This window comes from Falco rusticolus, chromosome 5 (genome assembly GCF_015220075.1).
Source record: "Falco rusticolus isolate bFalRus1 chromosome 5, bFalRus1.pri, whole genome shotgun sequence".
In the NCBI taxonomy this organism is placed as follows: Eukaryota; Metazoa; Chordata; class Aves; order Falconiformes; family Falconidae; genus Falco; species Falco rusticolus.
Genome location: NC_051191.1, coordinates 69,249,441 through 69,261,746, shown reverse-complemented (window position 1 = coordinate 69,261,746; position 12,306 = coordinate 69,249,441). Strand labels below are relative to the sequence as shown.

General features: G+C 46.3%; 1 protein-coding gene across 2 annotated transcripts in view; it reads right to left on the bottom strand.

Moving 5' to 3' along the window:
- Positions 1 to 184: 184 nt before the first annotated feature.
- BCL2L13 (BCL2 like 13) overlaps positions 185 to 12,306 on the bottom strand; it is a 44,651-nt gene continuing 32,529 nt past the window's right edge. Inside the window, exon 7 of one of the 2 annotated variants that reach the window (XM_037390542.1) lies at positions 185 to 7,157. In XM_037390542.1, the coding sequence (XP_037246439.1) occupies positions 6,345 to 7,157 (813 nt within the window). In that variant the 3' untranslated portion in view covers positions 185 to 6,344. The remainder of the gene's footprint in view (positions 7,158 to 12,306) is intronic. The other variant, XR_005104669.1, reaches the window with a different exon arrangement.

Below are 12,306 nucleotides of genomic sequence, written 5' to 3'. Positions count from 1 at the left end.
GATTTTTTTTGGTATTGTCAGTTTTTTGTGTGCAAATATTCATGTTCCTCTAATTTACTACTGCTGATGCAGCAATGGAGACACTCTGGTCCTAGCCTTGTGCCTCGTGTAAGCAGAACCACCTTTATCTTTTGCTGCCTGCACTGGAACAGGAAGGGGAGAAAAGCACAAAGTAGTCTACACATGTTTTTGAAAACTGTACCATTTATTAAAGTGCAACCAGGGGGCATGGTCTTACAGCACTGTCCCATTAGCAGAGGGAAAAAATGTTATGTACCCCTTCACTTCAACTGAATATAGAACAGTGAACCTGGAAAGAACTTGTAAAGGTGGAAACACTTTTATTAACCCAATGGCACAAGAAGCTTTAGACAGTTTTCCCCAGGAGGGCTGCACTTGCATATTAAAAGGAACAATAGGACCAGTTCCTTGAATAATAGGTGACTTAAGGACCAGTCAGGGTCTCTTCCCCCAGGCAGGCCTCTTGAGAACAGAATTTGAAATTCCTGGAAGTCCATCACTACCTGCTTACACCCAGCAGAAGCCTAGCAGAAGATATCCCCTAACATGCATGCTTCAGTCAGTCCCATTACTCTTTGCTACTTAACAAATCAAGTGGCATTCTTTTGGTCTGAGTGGGTTTTAGCTTGATGCTTGAACGAAAGCTTAGAATGCGAGTTAAAAATGGGGACAGACCCCCTAAAGGTATAGCAGGAAGATGCATCCTCTGCAGCTTCTTCTGTCCAAATCAAGTGTTCCTTCCCTCCCCTGCAGATACTGCAGGGAGATCAAAAGCAGCTTCCACTGGAAGCTAACTGTAGCTCCCCCACTTCTACAGCATAACCATAGACCTCTAGCTTGGAGGAAGCAAGTCAGCCTACCTAAGAGACCGAGAGAGGGTCAGCTCTAAGTAGGGGAAAAAACATGATAAAAGTTATTTAACTTAAGGAGGTGGATCTCAGCCGTGTTGCGTTGTGGTTCCCCTGGCTGTATTGGTAAACTGCAGCTGACCCCTTCCCAGCCAGCGCAGTTCTCATCCCTCCACCAAGTACACGACTCGGGAGATTCACTTCGGTGTACACAACTGGAGCGCCACTGCCAAGAGCCAGCCCTGCAGTCCCTGCTCCGTCTGGGCCCGAGCTAGTGCTGCCAGAGTCAAGTAGTGGTGGCTTAAATCTTATGAACGCCCCACCCCTCCTTTTTTTAATCACAATACGCAGCTTGCACTTTGAAGCACAGATGCATACGTGGAGTCAAAGCAGTACTGTTCCTGTAACCTTCCTAGTGCCGAAATCCAGCAGACCAAGCCAAATTAAAAAGTTCTGCACAGCGTCTGCCTTCACTAGGTACAGGAAACGACGTGCCTCACCTCTCCATGTCTCACTGGGAAACACTTGCACCTGTTGTGTAACCTACTGGAGTAGACACTACTCCTATTGTATGTGTCTGCTCCTGTTGGAAAAAACACATACAAATATGCTGACCTTCAGTATGTTTCATGCCTGGAATGAGACATTCTACTGAAGACCTGGGCTCTACCCCGGCGTGGCAGCTGGGGCTGTGTTCACCCCTCCACTCCCCTATTTCACAGCAAAAGAATCCAGTGATTACATTCTGAAATGCTGCAGCATGAGCTTGCTCTGGTTCAGTGCGTGAGAGACTATGCTGCCAGAAGCACGGCCCCCCCTGCCCCCCCCCCCCCCCCAAATAGCAACATCTACCTTACTAGGGCTTTGCTAGTACCGCCATACCTCTCTAGCTGAAATTAACTGTAGGGAAGGTTTATAACCTCAGATTATTTTGTGTACTACAGTCATCAAAATGAAAAAAGACCCAACTTCAGAACTTTGCTTGTTTAGTACTGATGAAATTTTTCATTTGTGACCATTAGAAAGCATCCATTAGTTTAAAAATACAGTCCAAAATGCTAGCCTAGCTGTGATCAGAGCTACGTGAAAAGAAGGAAACAGGATTCTGGCAACAGAACACGCCCTGTGCAAGAGCACTCAGCACTACAGCTCTCACGCGGCCCTTGCACTGCTGATGCCTGAGCACAGCCCCCAGCCAAGATGAAAAATCAAGCCCTCACAAACAAGGGTGGATTCTTGGTAGTCATTTGCTCTCCAGACGGCAGGTCAGGAATGAAACAACCAACTGCAAACACTACAAAACAACAGGCACTTGACCTCCAGCCAGAAGGTAAACTGGTGTCCAATCCCAGGTGCAATACTAAACAGACCGTGCCTCCACTGCATCCCCTGGCTCTGTGCAAGGGGCTTCTCCCCGGTCTGCTGAGTACCTGGAGCAGGCAGCTGCTTGATGAGTCACATCCGAATGGACAGAAGGCTGCAGTAGTGTTGCTGTCTTGGCTCTAGTTGTGTTGCCTTGGGCCAAATCTAGTATTTTAGATCTGAAGTTATTTTCAATATCTTTCAGCAGCCAAATTATCACCAAGAACCCCTACCCAGCTTCCACCTAGCGCAACCAGAACCAAAGCCTTGAGTTTTCAAGCGGCATCTCTGCGTGTGCTCAGTAATATTCCTATTTTGCCCCAGCTGAGCTGCTTGGCACTGCTGTGCCTGGATCTTCTGAAGTTTGAGGGGCTCGGGAGGCAGGAGCCCACCAGGCTCTCGCCCAGCACACTGCTGCAACCGGCAGGGGCCTGGCTCTGTGCCTGTGGTTTGGGCTTTCATGCAACAGAGGGATTCCAAGTTTCAGTCTTTGCTCCCAGCCTGCTCCAGGAATGCTTGCTGAAGAAAGCCCTTGCCCAGCTCCCAGCCACAACACCCAAAAGAGTATAGCTTAGAGTTAAGCACAACTGAAATTTAAGTTGCACCTTATCTTTTCCCTGCCAGCTCCTTAGTTAGCATCCTACCCACTGCAGTTCCTTAAGTGTTTACCACTTCTTTGTAAACCAGTCCTCTGCTGGTTTAACATCTCGGCTTTAGGGTGTGCTGCAGACAAGGATAAAGTGAAGAAAGAATGGGTCTAAGGTAGATATTCTGTTGAGGTACAGGCCACTTGAGAACAGATATTGAGGCACTTTTGGGAAGGGGATAAGCAACATGTGAGAGTAATTCTATATGCCCTATAAGTATATAGCTACTGCCTTTCCTCTGCCAGCTGCAAGAGATCCACTAAAGAGGTTACCTCACACTGTTTGGGGTAATTAGACCCTGCAGTTTAGGATTACTGTAATATACTTGAAGATATGGGGGGGGGGGGCGCGCAGGGGGAACCCTTCAATTTTCTAGTTCACACCTAAAATAGAGCAAGCAGCCTGGCACTCGAGTCTGTAAGAACACTGTCATCTCAGCTTTTCCACCCTTGGTGACTTCCACAGGACCTGTCCCAGCTGTGACCGCAGAACTCCAAGTTCAGCAGAATTCAAGTCCATAACTGACCTTTTTAGGTAATGGAGTGTTCCCAAAGGAAGGAGACACATACAATAAATTTTCTAAATGCATGGTCAGTGGGGTGGGGCAGAAGAGGGTAAAAATTCTTACCGACTAGTCAAAGCTGGAAGACCCTAAAATGAGAAGCAGAAGGGACCACGCAACCAAAACACATGGTGCAGATGATGCTCCATTAAATGTAGCAACACACCAGATAGTCAAGGCTTCTGCCTCACCGCGAAAATGCTTAACGAAGTAATTTATTCTCCTTATTACTTCTGCCACCTTACTGCTGTGTGTGGGAGACTACACTTTTTATTTAATGCCCCACTGGGCTCCTTGTGCCAACAAGCTAGGGGCTTCTTCCCTAGCTGCAATGGATTTATCCTTCTCATCTGTCCTGCACCCCTTTCCTGAAACAACTGGGTGCAGAGAAGAACTAAAACACCACCACCACGACACCCCCCAGTTTGTACACAAGTTATCCAGTGTTCACAAAGTCCATCTTTGCTTCAGAGTGCATGGCTTCTGTGTAACCTGCTGTGTGGCTACAGATGGGGGATGTCCCACATGGTAAATGCATCATCTCCACTAAGGAGAGGAAGTAGTTCAGGTGAAGAACGGCCTTTCTCCCACACAGAACACGCCTGGGGAAGAAACCAAAGCCATCAGCAAAGCAGCAGAGGGGCAGAGCTACCCCAGCTCGCCACCAGGCAGTAGAGCAGCCCTTGTCACAGAGGAACAGCCAGGTACCCTCACAGACTGCGTCACTTCATAAACGCTTGCAACACATGAAATGAAGCAAAACCATAAACATTTGTGCACGTCCATGACAAAAGGAGCATAAAGACACCTCTCCTCTCCACGTGAGGGAAGCTTCTGTGAGGGGCCAGGAGAGGGAACTGCGGTGGTGGGAAGGCAGACATCAGAGAGTTCATGGTGTGAGGAGGTCCCAGTGACCAGTTCTGGGCACACAGCACAGCAATGAGAGTACCAGGAGGGCACCAGGAAATGGCAAAAAAGTCAATTCCATTTTGTAACGTGGTAAAGATGATTTTTTTTCTGTTGAGGCCAACCTGCTACCTTTTGTACATGGAGAAAGAGCAATCCATGATCAACAGAAAAGTCCAGAACTCCAGAGCTCCCAAGTTCGGTCCACACAACAGTACACACACGACAACCCTTCCTCTTAATATTCAACTTCACACGCAGTTCAAAATCCAAGAAGTTTTCTAGCAAATCCACTCATAAAAGCTTAAACAAAAAAAATTCCTCAGAATCTGCCTGGTTCTTACTGACTTCCCAGCATCCATGGGATACAGGTGGGACAGGAAAATGTAGCAAGAATATCCTAAAATAGAGAATGTGCTAAAATATCTTCATTCTCAGATCGCTTACGAAACAGGCTCATTAGAAGACATACTCTAGATAAGGTTATTTAGAAATAAAGGACCTTGTCTTTGTGCTTTATGAAGAGTAAGTTTCCCATAAGCTCGCATTTTGATTTCTACATTATCCCAAGTTCCCTTTCACCTAACTCCACCTGGTCTAAGCGACAAGGCCAGCACAAACGCTCTTAGATGCATCAGTAGTTCTGCCTGGAAAGCCTAGGGTCTTGCCCAGAGCTGCTGTATGGCCCAAGACAGACACCGAAACGCGCACTGAAAGAGGAACACTTGCGGCTGGATCTGACGTAACTAATATGTAATGGCAATACGCAACAAGTTTCTCTCCACGCACATTTGAAGTGGTGTGACTGCCAGGAAGAGGGATTTCCTTTTTGCCAAAGTAACCTCATCATTTGTGAGCCTGTAAGTTTAGCTACTTACAGATTCAGAGTCACAAAAGAAGCCGCACTGAACAACACTCTTGAGTCAGGTCAGGAACAGGCAGAGAGAGATGTTTTAATGCTGTTTTGCTCAGTTACTAGAATCCATGGCTTTATCTTTCTGGGATTCTGTCACAGCCAAGACCAAGTTAGGACTAAATGCGCTCTGTGCTTAACCTGGGAAAGACATTACAGACTGCAGCATGATAAAGGACAGCATAGCGTTTGACCTCTGAACAGCACAGGAGGCACTGGCCTCACTTCCACATAGTTTTGCCGTACCTTTGCTGAATATACCCCGGTATCAGAACAGTGATCAGAACGGTACTGTGTCCAGCATGAATTCTGCACCTCTGGTAACTCAAGGGTGGCAGTGAAGTGGGCTGGGAAGGAGCGGAGCAAATGGACTCTTGAACCAGCAAATAGCAGTGTCCCTCCACCTGGAACACCAGGATGCTCAGAGATAATACAGCTATACAGAGGCAGCATCTTTACAGGATGGGGCTCCAGTAAATGTTAGGGGCCAAAATCGGTGTGAGCAAAGAGGTAAGAATAAGCACTCTCCCACTGGGGCTTAGGAGGAACCTGCGAGGTTACGAGGAGCAGTGCTGTACCTGAGAGGAAGCTGAGACAAAAGGGAGACCAGCCTCTCGCTACAGGACTCAGGTGGGCTAATGTTTGTTAGAGGGGGCTTGGGGGCATGATGGGAAGTGACAAGACAGCACAGCTGCAATAGCGGTCAGTCTGAGAAGCCAAAAACTCCAGGGGTTGGCAGCAGCTGGCTGTCCCCTTCCCCTGGGGATTCTCTGTTCCAGTTCCTAGAGTATGAGCACCCCTTTCTTCAGCACCTGCACTTAAGTTCTTAAATTTGCAGAATTTATTATTATTTTTTTTAAAAATACCCCTGTACTTTAGTCACGAAAAACCAGTCCCCGCCCCAATTCTACTAAAAACATGATTGTCCACAGCTGGAGGCTTATTGAACAGCCTCACCCCATCACCATTAAGTTAGTCAAATGTCCAATTAAACAGCAGGCAGCTCAACCTTTAGGTAACACAACTATAAAAATTGGATTGTGCTCTCTTCTCTCTCCCCCCTCCTCCTCCTCAAGAGAGCTCCCTTACTTTTTTCTAAGCGCCAGTGCTACTCCGACTGCTACAGCTAATATAGCTACCGCAGCAGCCCCACCGTACAGCAATATAGATTTCCCTTCCGGCAATAAGATAGGCTTCTCCTCTGCAGCGGAGGATTTCTCTTCTATTTCTTCCAAATGGCCCTCTTTCCCCACTTTTTTTTCCCCTGGAAGCAGTATTTTCTCAGGTTCTGGTGCAGCCTTTTCTTCTGATGGGGCTAACTTTGGGACAGGTTTACTTAATATGGGGATTTCAGGTTCAACAAGCTCTTCGGCCACTTTTCCCTTTTCCTCCTGTTTCGTACGCAGAAGTGCGGAGGGATGTGCTTTTTCAACAGCAGCAATTTCGGCTTGAGGTTTTACTTCCTGTAAAGAAGCAGGGGTTTCGGGAAGCGCTGCCTGCATGGTCTCTGCAGCGACAGCTGACACCACTGCTTCCTCAATCCCCTCCGGTATCTCTTCCTTCTCCACATGAACAATATCCGAGTTGGAAGAGTTGTTCTCACTCCTCTCTTCACCCCCTCCGTTGCTGTCCAGGCTTTTGACTTCTTCAGGATCCATGGCCACTTGCTGCCAGGACTCGGGTCCCAGGGAGACTGGCAGGCTCTCCGTGTGCCAGCTCTGACTCGCTGACAGGGAGACAGGCAGGCTCTCCGACTGCCACGACGTGGTCACCGTGGGGGACTCTGGGGGGCTCACCTGTCCCGAGTTGTCACTGGTCAGGATGTAGATGTCGTTACTGTCCTCTGCGATGAGCCCGGGGTACTCTTCCTCTTCACATTCCAAAGTAAAGACTGTCCCCTACGAACGAAAAGGAGGACACAACTCATGAGCAAGGGATGGCTTCACACTTCACAGCATTACCTCCCCGGTACGGGGAGAAACACAACACCTGGAAACCTAGTGGGGCTGGAAGAAAGGTGAGAGGGGCCCTGCAGGAGCAGCAGCTGTCTGACCCGCATTTTAGAAGAGATTACAAAACCCAGCTAGTCCCAGCTGGCATTTCCAGAGAATGGAACCATTTGTAAGAGTTTTGCTGGGAGCTCCTCCTTTCCCTGATGTTCCTGCATCACTGAGCACATCACCAAAACATACCATGGGGGCATTATTAACCAGAGAACAAGATACCAAAGTCTGAAACCAAACTGAAACAAAGAAAAAGAAAGCAAACACAAGTACATGAGCCCAGCTGAATACCACTCCTTTCTCTTTTTGCTGCAAGTGCTCTGTATTGCTCCTCCATTTTCATCTAACAGTGTTACTCTTACATTCTTTTCTTTTTCTTTCTTTTTTTTTTTTTTCGCATTTCCAGTGCTATCTGAAGCCTGTATTTCTACTTTGTACCAACAAGCTGGAACCCACAGTAATTCTAGGATTTTACTATAAACAAATTTAGCTATTCTTACATGAGTTCACTTTCCAAGATTGTCATCATAACTTTGGCTACACAAGTTAAAACAGAGTACAGACATCCAAAGACACTAACAGGGTTTGCTTGTTTTTATCTAGCTAGGAAAAATCTGTAGGCATTTAAAAATTTAACAGTGGGTTCCAGTTAGAGAAACTGCAAGTGTAAAATACTGACTGATTCCCACCTTACAGAAACAGCAGCATTGCCAATCCTGGTCACGCATGGACTGCCGAGTACATTACACAGAAGGGGTTTGCTTCAAGCAGAAAAAGGGGAAAAAATGAAATAAAGAAGAAGAACCTAAGATGGGTGTGATACCCAAAATGTAAAAACAAAAGAAAGGGGACAGAGTAACCCCAAAGCTTGCTATGTCACAGTAGTCTGTGAAAGCTATTAACAAAGATTCAACTACCTTCTTGCTCTTAACAAAAATTACTTGAACGTTTTATCAAGTACTGCAGTGCTGACAGCCCCTTCTATGCAAATTCCTCATTCAATTATCAAGCTCTCCTGTACAGTCCTATCAGAACATGAAGAAAAAAAATCCACTTCTTCTATTTCTCCCTGCTCCCTTCCACATGCAATAGCTCTCCTAAAGCACTCCAGGTGGTTGTCTCCCTCTTTTTTAAACCCTTCCCAGCACCTGTGAATTTGGGGGGTGGTTCTGCTCCAGTCTTCTACCAATGGTTTCCCATTCCAAGACACCTCCTACGGTTGTTCCACAACTTTTTATGGATCCATGCAGTGATCCATGTCAGCAACTGATCCAAGTTAAAAACACACACATTCCTTATTTTGCTGAGTTGGTTTTAATTCTGATCAGTGTCCTACCTGGTGCACTGAGACCCTCCCAGTGCATAAGTGCAACCAGGGGTGAAACAGGGCCAGCAGCTGCACCTGTTTGCACTGATGCTGGAAAAGCCAAATCAGTATCAGCACTGTGCTTAGAGAGCAGAAGGAAAGTTCATTTCAGCTTTGCTAACTCCCAATCATCACTTAGTTCCTAATATGCAAGGAGTTCAGGGCCTACAAGTCAATGGTTTCTAACTCTGAGTAGGCATACTTGCAGATCTTGTAGTGCCTAGGCCAGCAGCAATGCACTTTTCTCTCAGGGAAGCACAAGAGGCCCAGACTCTCCATGGACACAGGTGTACTTTCCACAGAGACATCAGACATACTGCAACTCCTCGCTTCCCTAGAAGGGGGAAGGCTCTTCACACACACCAAAAAAAACCACCAAGAAAAAAAAAGTGAGTTGGCGGGCGCAGGAGAGACAGCAGAAACACTGCTGGTCATTGGCAGTAGCTGCAGCGACAGCAAATGAAGCAGGAGCAGACCCCCACTGAAAGCACTACACTGGCACTTGAGAGAGCTGTGCAACTTACGGCAGCAACACTTTAATCTTTCATGGTGGAAATTATGACTGTACCATCAAACTTTGTCAAAAGGGGTCAGTGGAGCCTGAGTTAAGTATGGGAGTGAGGTTTCTCTATCCACTCCCCCCAAACCATACCATTTTGCAAAACTCGATGGACCCACTCCTGGAGACCTCTGTACAATAGTGAAGGCTGTAGTACAGAGCGGCACCATGAATGCAGGATTTTTGTAAGGTATTGTGGCAGAGGTGGGACGCAGATCTCATCTCAGGCCATGGAATTTTGGAAGACATTTGTGTATGAAGAAAGGAATCTTGTAGAACACTTCAAAAGGAACTTTTCTTCAGAAGTGCCTTTAAATTGCTTGGATGTGGGAAACGCCATTCTGCTCGGTAATATGTTCTGACACTAAAGAGAAATGATGCACAGAGTTCCTCAGAGGAGGGGTTAAAAGCGATCAAGCCATTCACTAACCATTAAGGATCACCACAAAATCTTGATTCAGAATGAAATAAAAATTAATAAAGCATTACACTCAGACACCACATACACGCCCAACAAACCCAAAGCAAGTTCTACTCTGTGAGCAGTAACTGACAATTCAAGACTCCAGTACCCTCCTGAAAGTCATGTTTCACTAGACTCACTGAAGTTTTTTTTAAATGCAGCTGAGGCCATTTAAACAAAACAGAGCTCTACGACCTAGGAGGAAGCAACCGGCATCGCAAAGTAAGGGTGATGGAAAAGAAGAGCCCGCCCAGAAGCTTAAGTAAAGGCAGAGATTACCAGATCCAAAGAAACCAAATACTGAGCAGCGTGGGCCAAGGCAGCTTGTGAGAACAGGACCCCATACGCAGTGCCGACCTGTCCTGTTCCAGCAGACACTTGAGAGCAGCACAGCAAGGAGCTGGTCACTGTGGTTACCTTCCACCACCCTGTGCTGAGGATGGAGAGGTAACCTGCTGTCCAGACATTCTGAGGTTGTACATTCACTCCTTTGATCATCAGGATTTTCTCTGGATGTTGATTAAGCAGGAAATGCTCTCACTGTAATATAAACCACTAACAGACACCTATGATCACAGCAAAGTTGTTATTTCCACATGTGACTACAGACTCAGAACAATTAAACAACAAAATAACTAGGGGTAAAACCTGCAATCTCATGAACCTCTACACTACCCTCCTCTCTGCTCAGCTCTACCCTTCCACAAATCAGAATAAATTTATTTCCTAACCACAGCACATCGCAACACACCAGTCTATGTGATCTGACGCAAAAAGCAACAGGGACACACACAACTTACAAAGGCTCTTCTCTTAACATACCACTGGAAGGAAGTGCACCCATGCAGCTGCTACTGGTTCAACACGAAGCATATGAAAAAACATTCCAAACCCAAGCTACGCTTCTATGGCCTTGTAAGCTCTGGCAATTGTAGGAAACTTCTTTTCAGTAATAAACTAAAAAAAGCACCAACTAGGGCCATATTCAGATGACCTGAATTGCCCTTAAGTCATACAGTGTGCACTGGCAAAAGCCAAGCGCTTTTGAGCAGTGACTCAGCAGCCTGGGGCAGGGAGGAGGGAGCCACCCATACTCAGTGGGGACAATCGGATGCAGACTGCGCTGAAATCGAAGCCATCCTGATACTCCGCAATGCATATTCCTCCAGCCTCTGCTTCTGCTCCATTCCTGACCCATGACTCCTAACTTTCCCCTTTCCTCTCATAAGGAAAATCAAAGTTGCTCTTTAGAGGGAACCCACAGATGATTTTACTGTGATAAGGATGAAGAATTAATATACACAAAGTACCACCACAAATACTATCTGGGCTGGTAGCTGCTCAAGCCCAGAGAAGTATCTTAGCTCAGTATGATGTAATGCTAGACCCTCAGCAGGTTAACAAAGGATGGGGAGGCAACATGGATGCACAAGGGTCGGGCGTTAGTTATTCCCCCCTATCAGGGCATTTTTGAAAGGCCACATGCTTTGCTGGAGCACTTTCACTGGAGATATGTTTCTCACAAAATACAGGTAAGATCTGGGCATATGCTAAGTGTAACGTGCAGAATAAACTGCTTTGAGAGAGTAAGGAGAGGAAGGAAGGAGCAGTAATATGGAGAACAAGGGCAATCCTCAACATTTCAAATACTTCATTAATACATGTACAAACACTACACCCCCACCCTGCCTTCAGTAGAAGGGAGGGCCTAGGAAGCTCAATCACCTTATTGTTCCTTTTCTCACGCAGCCTGCACTGACCTCAAAAGAGTTACCAGTCGCTGGCTCCCTATAAATCAGAGCCTTATAAAGCCTGGCTGATTCCCTTCTGTCTTTACAGACAATTTAACTTCCGTGTCAGTGCCTCAGGGACACAACTCTCCAAGCTTGAAGAGAGATCACCCGAGGTTGGGAAACCTGGGGGAAAGCTAACACAATGAGTGTCCGTGGGTAATTTCACGACTTTTTCATTAAAAGCTTATGAAGTTTTAATTGAAAAGCCAGACAGTAATAGGCATTATTTAGGATCCACGATTAATATTTCTTGAGCTGAATTGAGAAAGTCAAGAGGATAAAGCTACTGATTCAGCTGAGATTTGCACTTTGTTGTTTGGCGTGGGTTTTTTCTTTTAAAGCGGCTGCAATAAAAACTAATGACATTTAGGACAATTCTCTTGATTCATCTACAGATGTGACCCAGAAGCAAAGCTCCCACAGAGAGATTAATTCAGGACACGATGGAACATGTGGAAGGATTTTTAATAACCTGAGCCCTTACATAAGCCCTGCGCTTTAGATTTAAAGGTAAATAAGGAATGTATGTAAGCATTTCTCTGTCTGCTTTGTTTATTGTAAATGGGTACTCATCTGCTCCACACCAGAAAATGATATCAGAGTTCCTCGTTTTCAAATTTGGGATGGGAGACTTGCAGACTTGGGAGTGCTTTTCTTCATCCAGCACACTTACAGAACCATGTGTACGTCGAGAGAAGCAGAAGTCAGTCAGTCCCTCACCGCAGCACCTTGCCACTCCCAATGACAACCGCTGCTACTTGAGGGAAGTCTTGGCACAAGTGATGATGATGATGATGACTAGTTCCCTTCCTGGCTAGAATGTGGGGATGGTCCACAGCACATGAGGCAGTCTTGAGGAGATC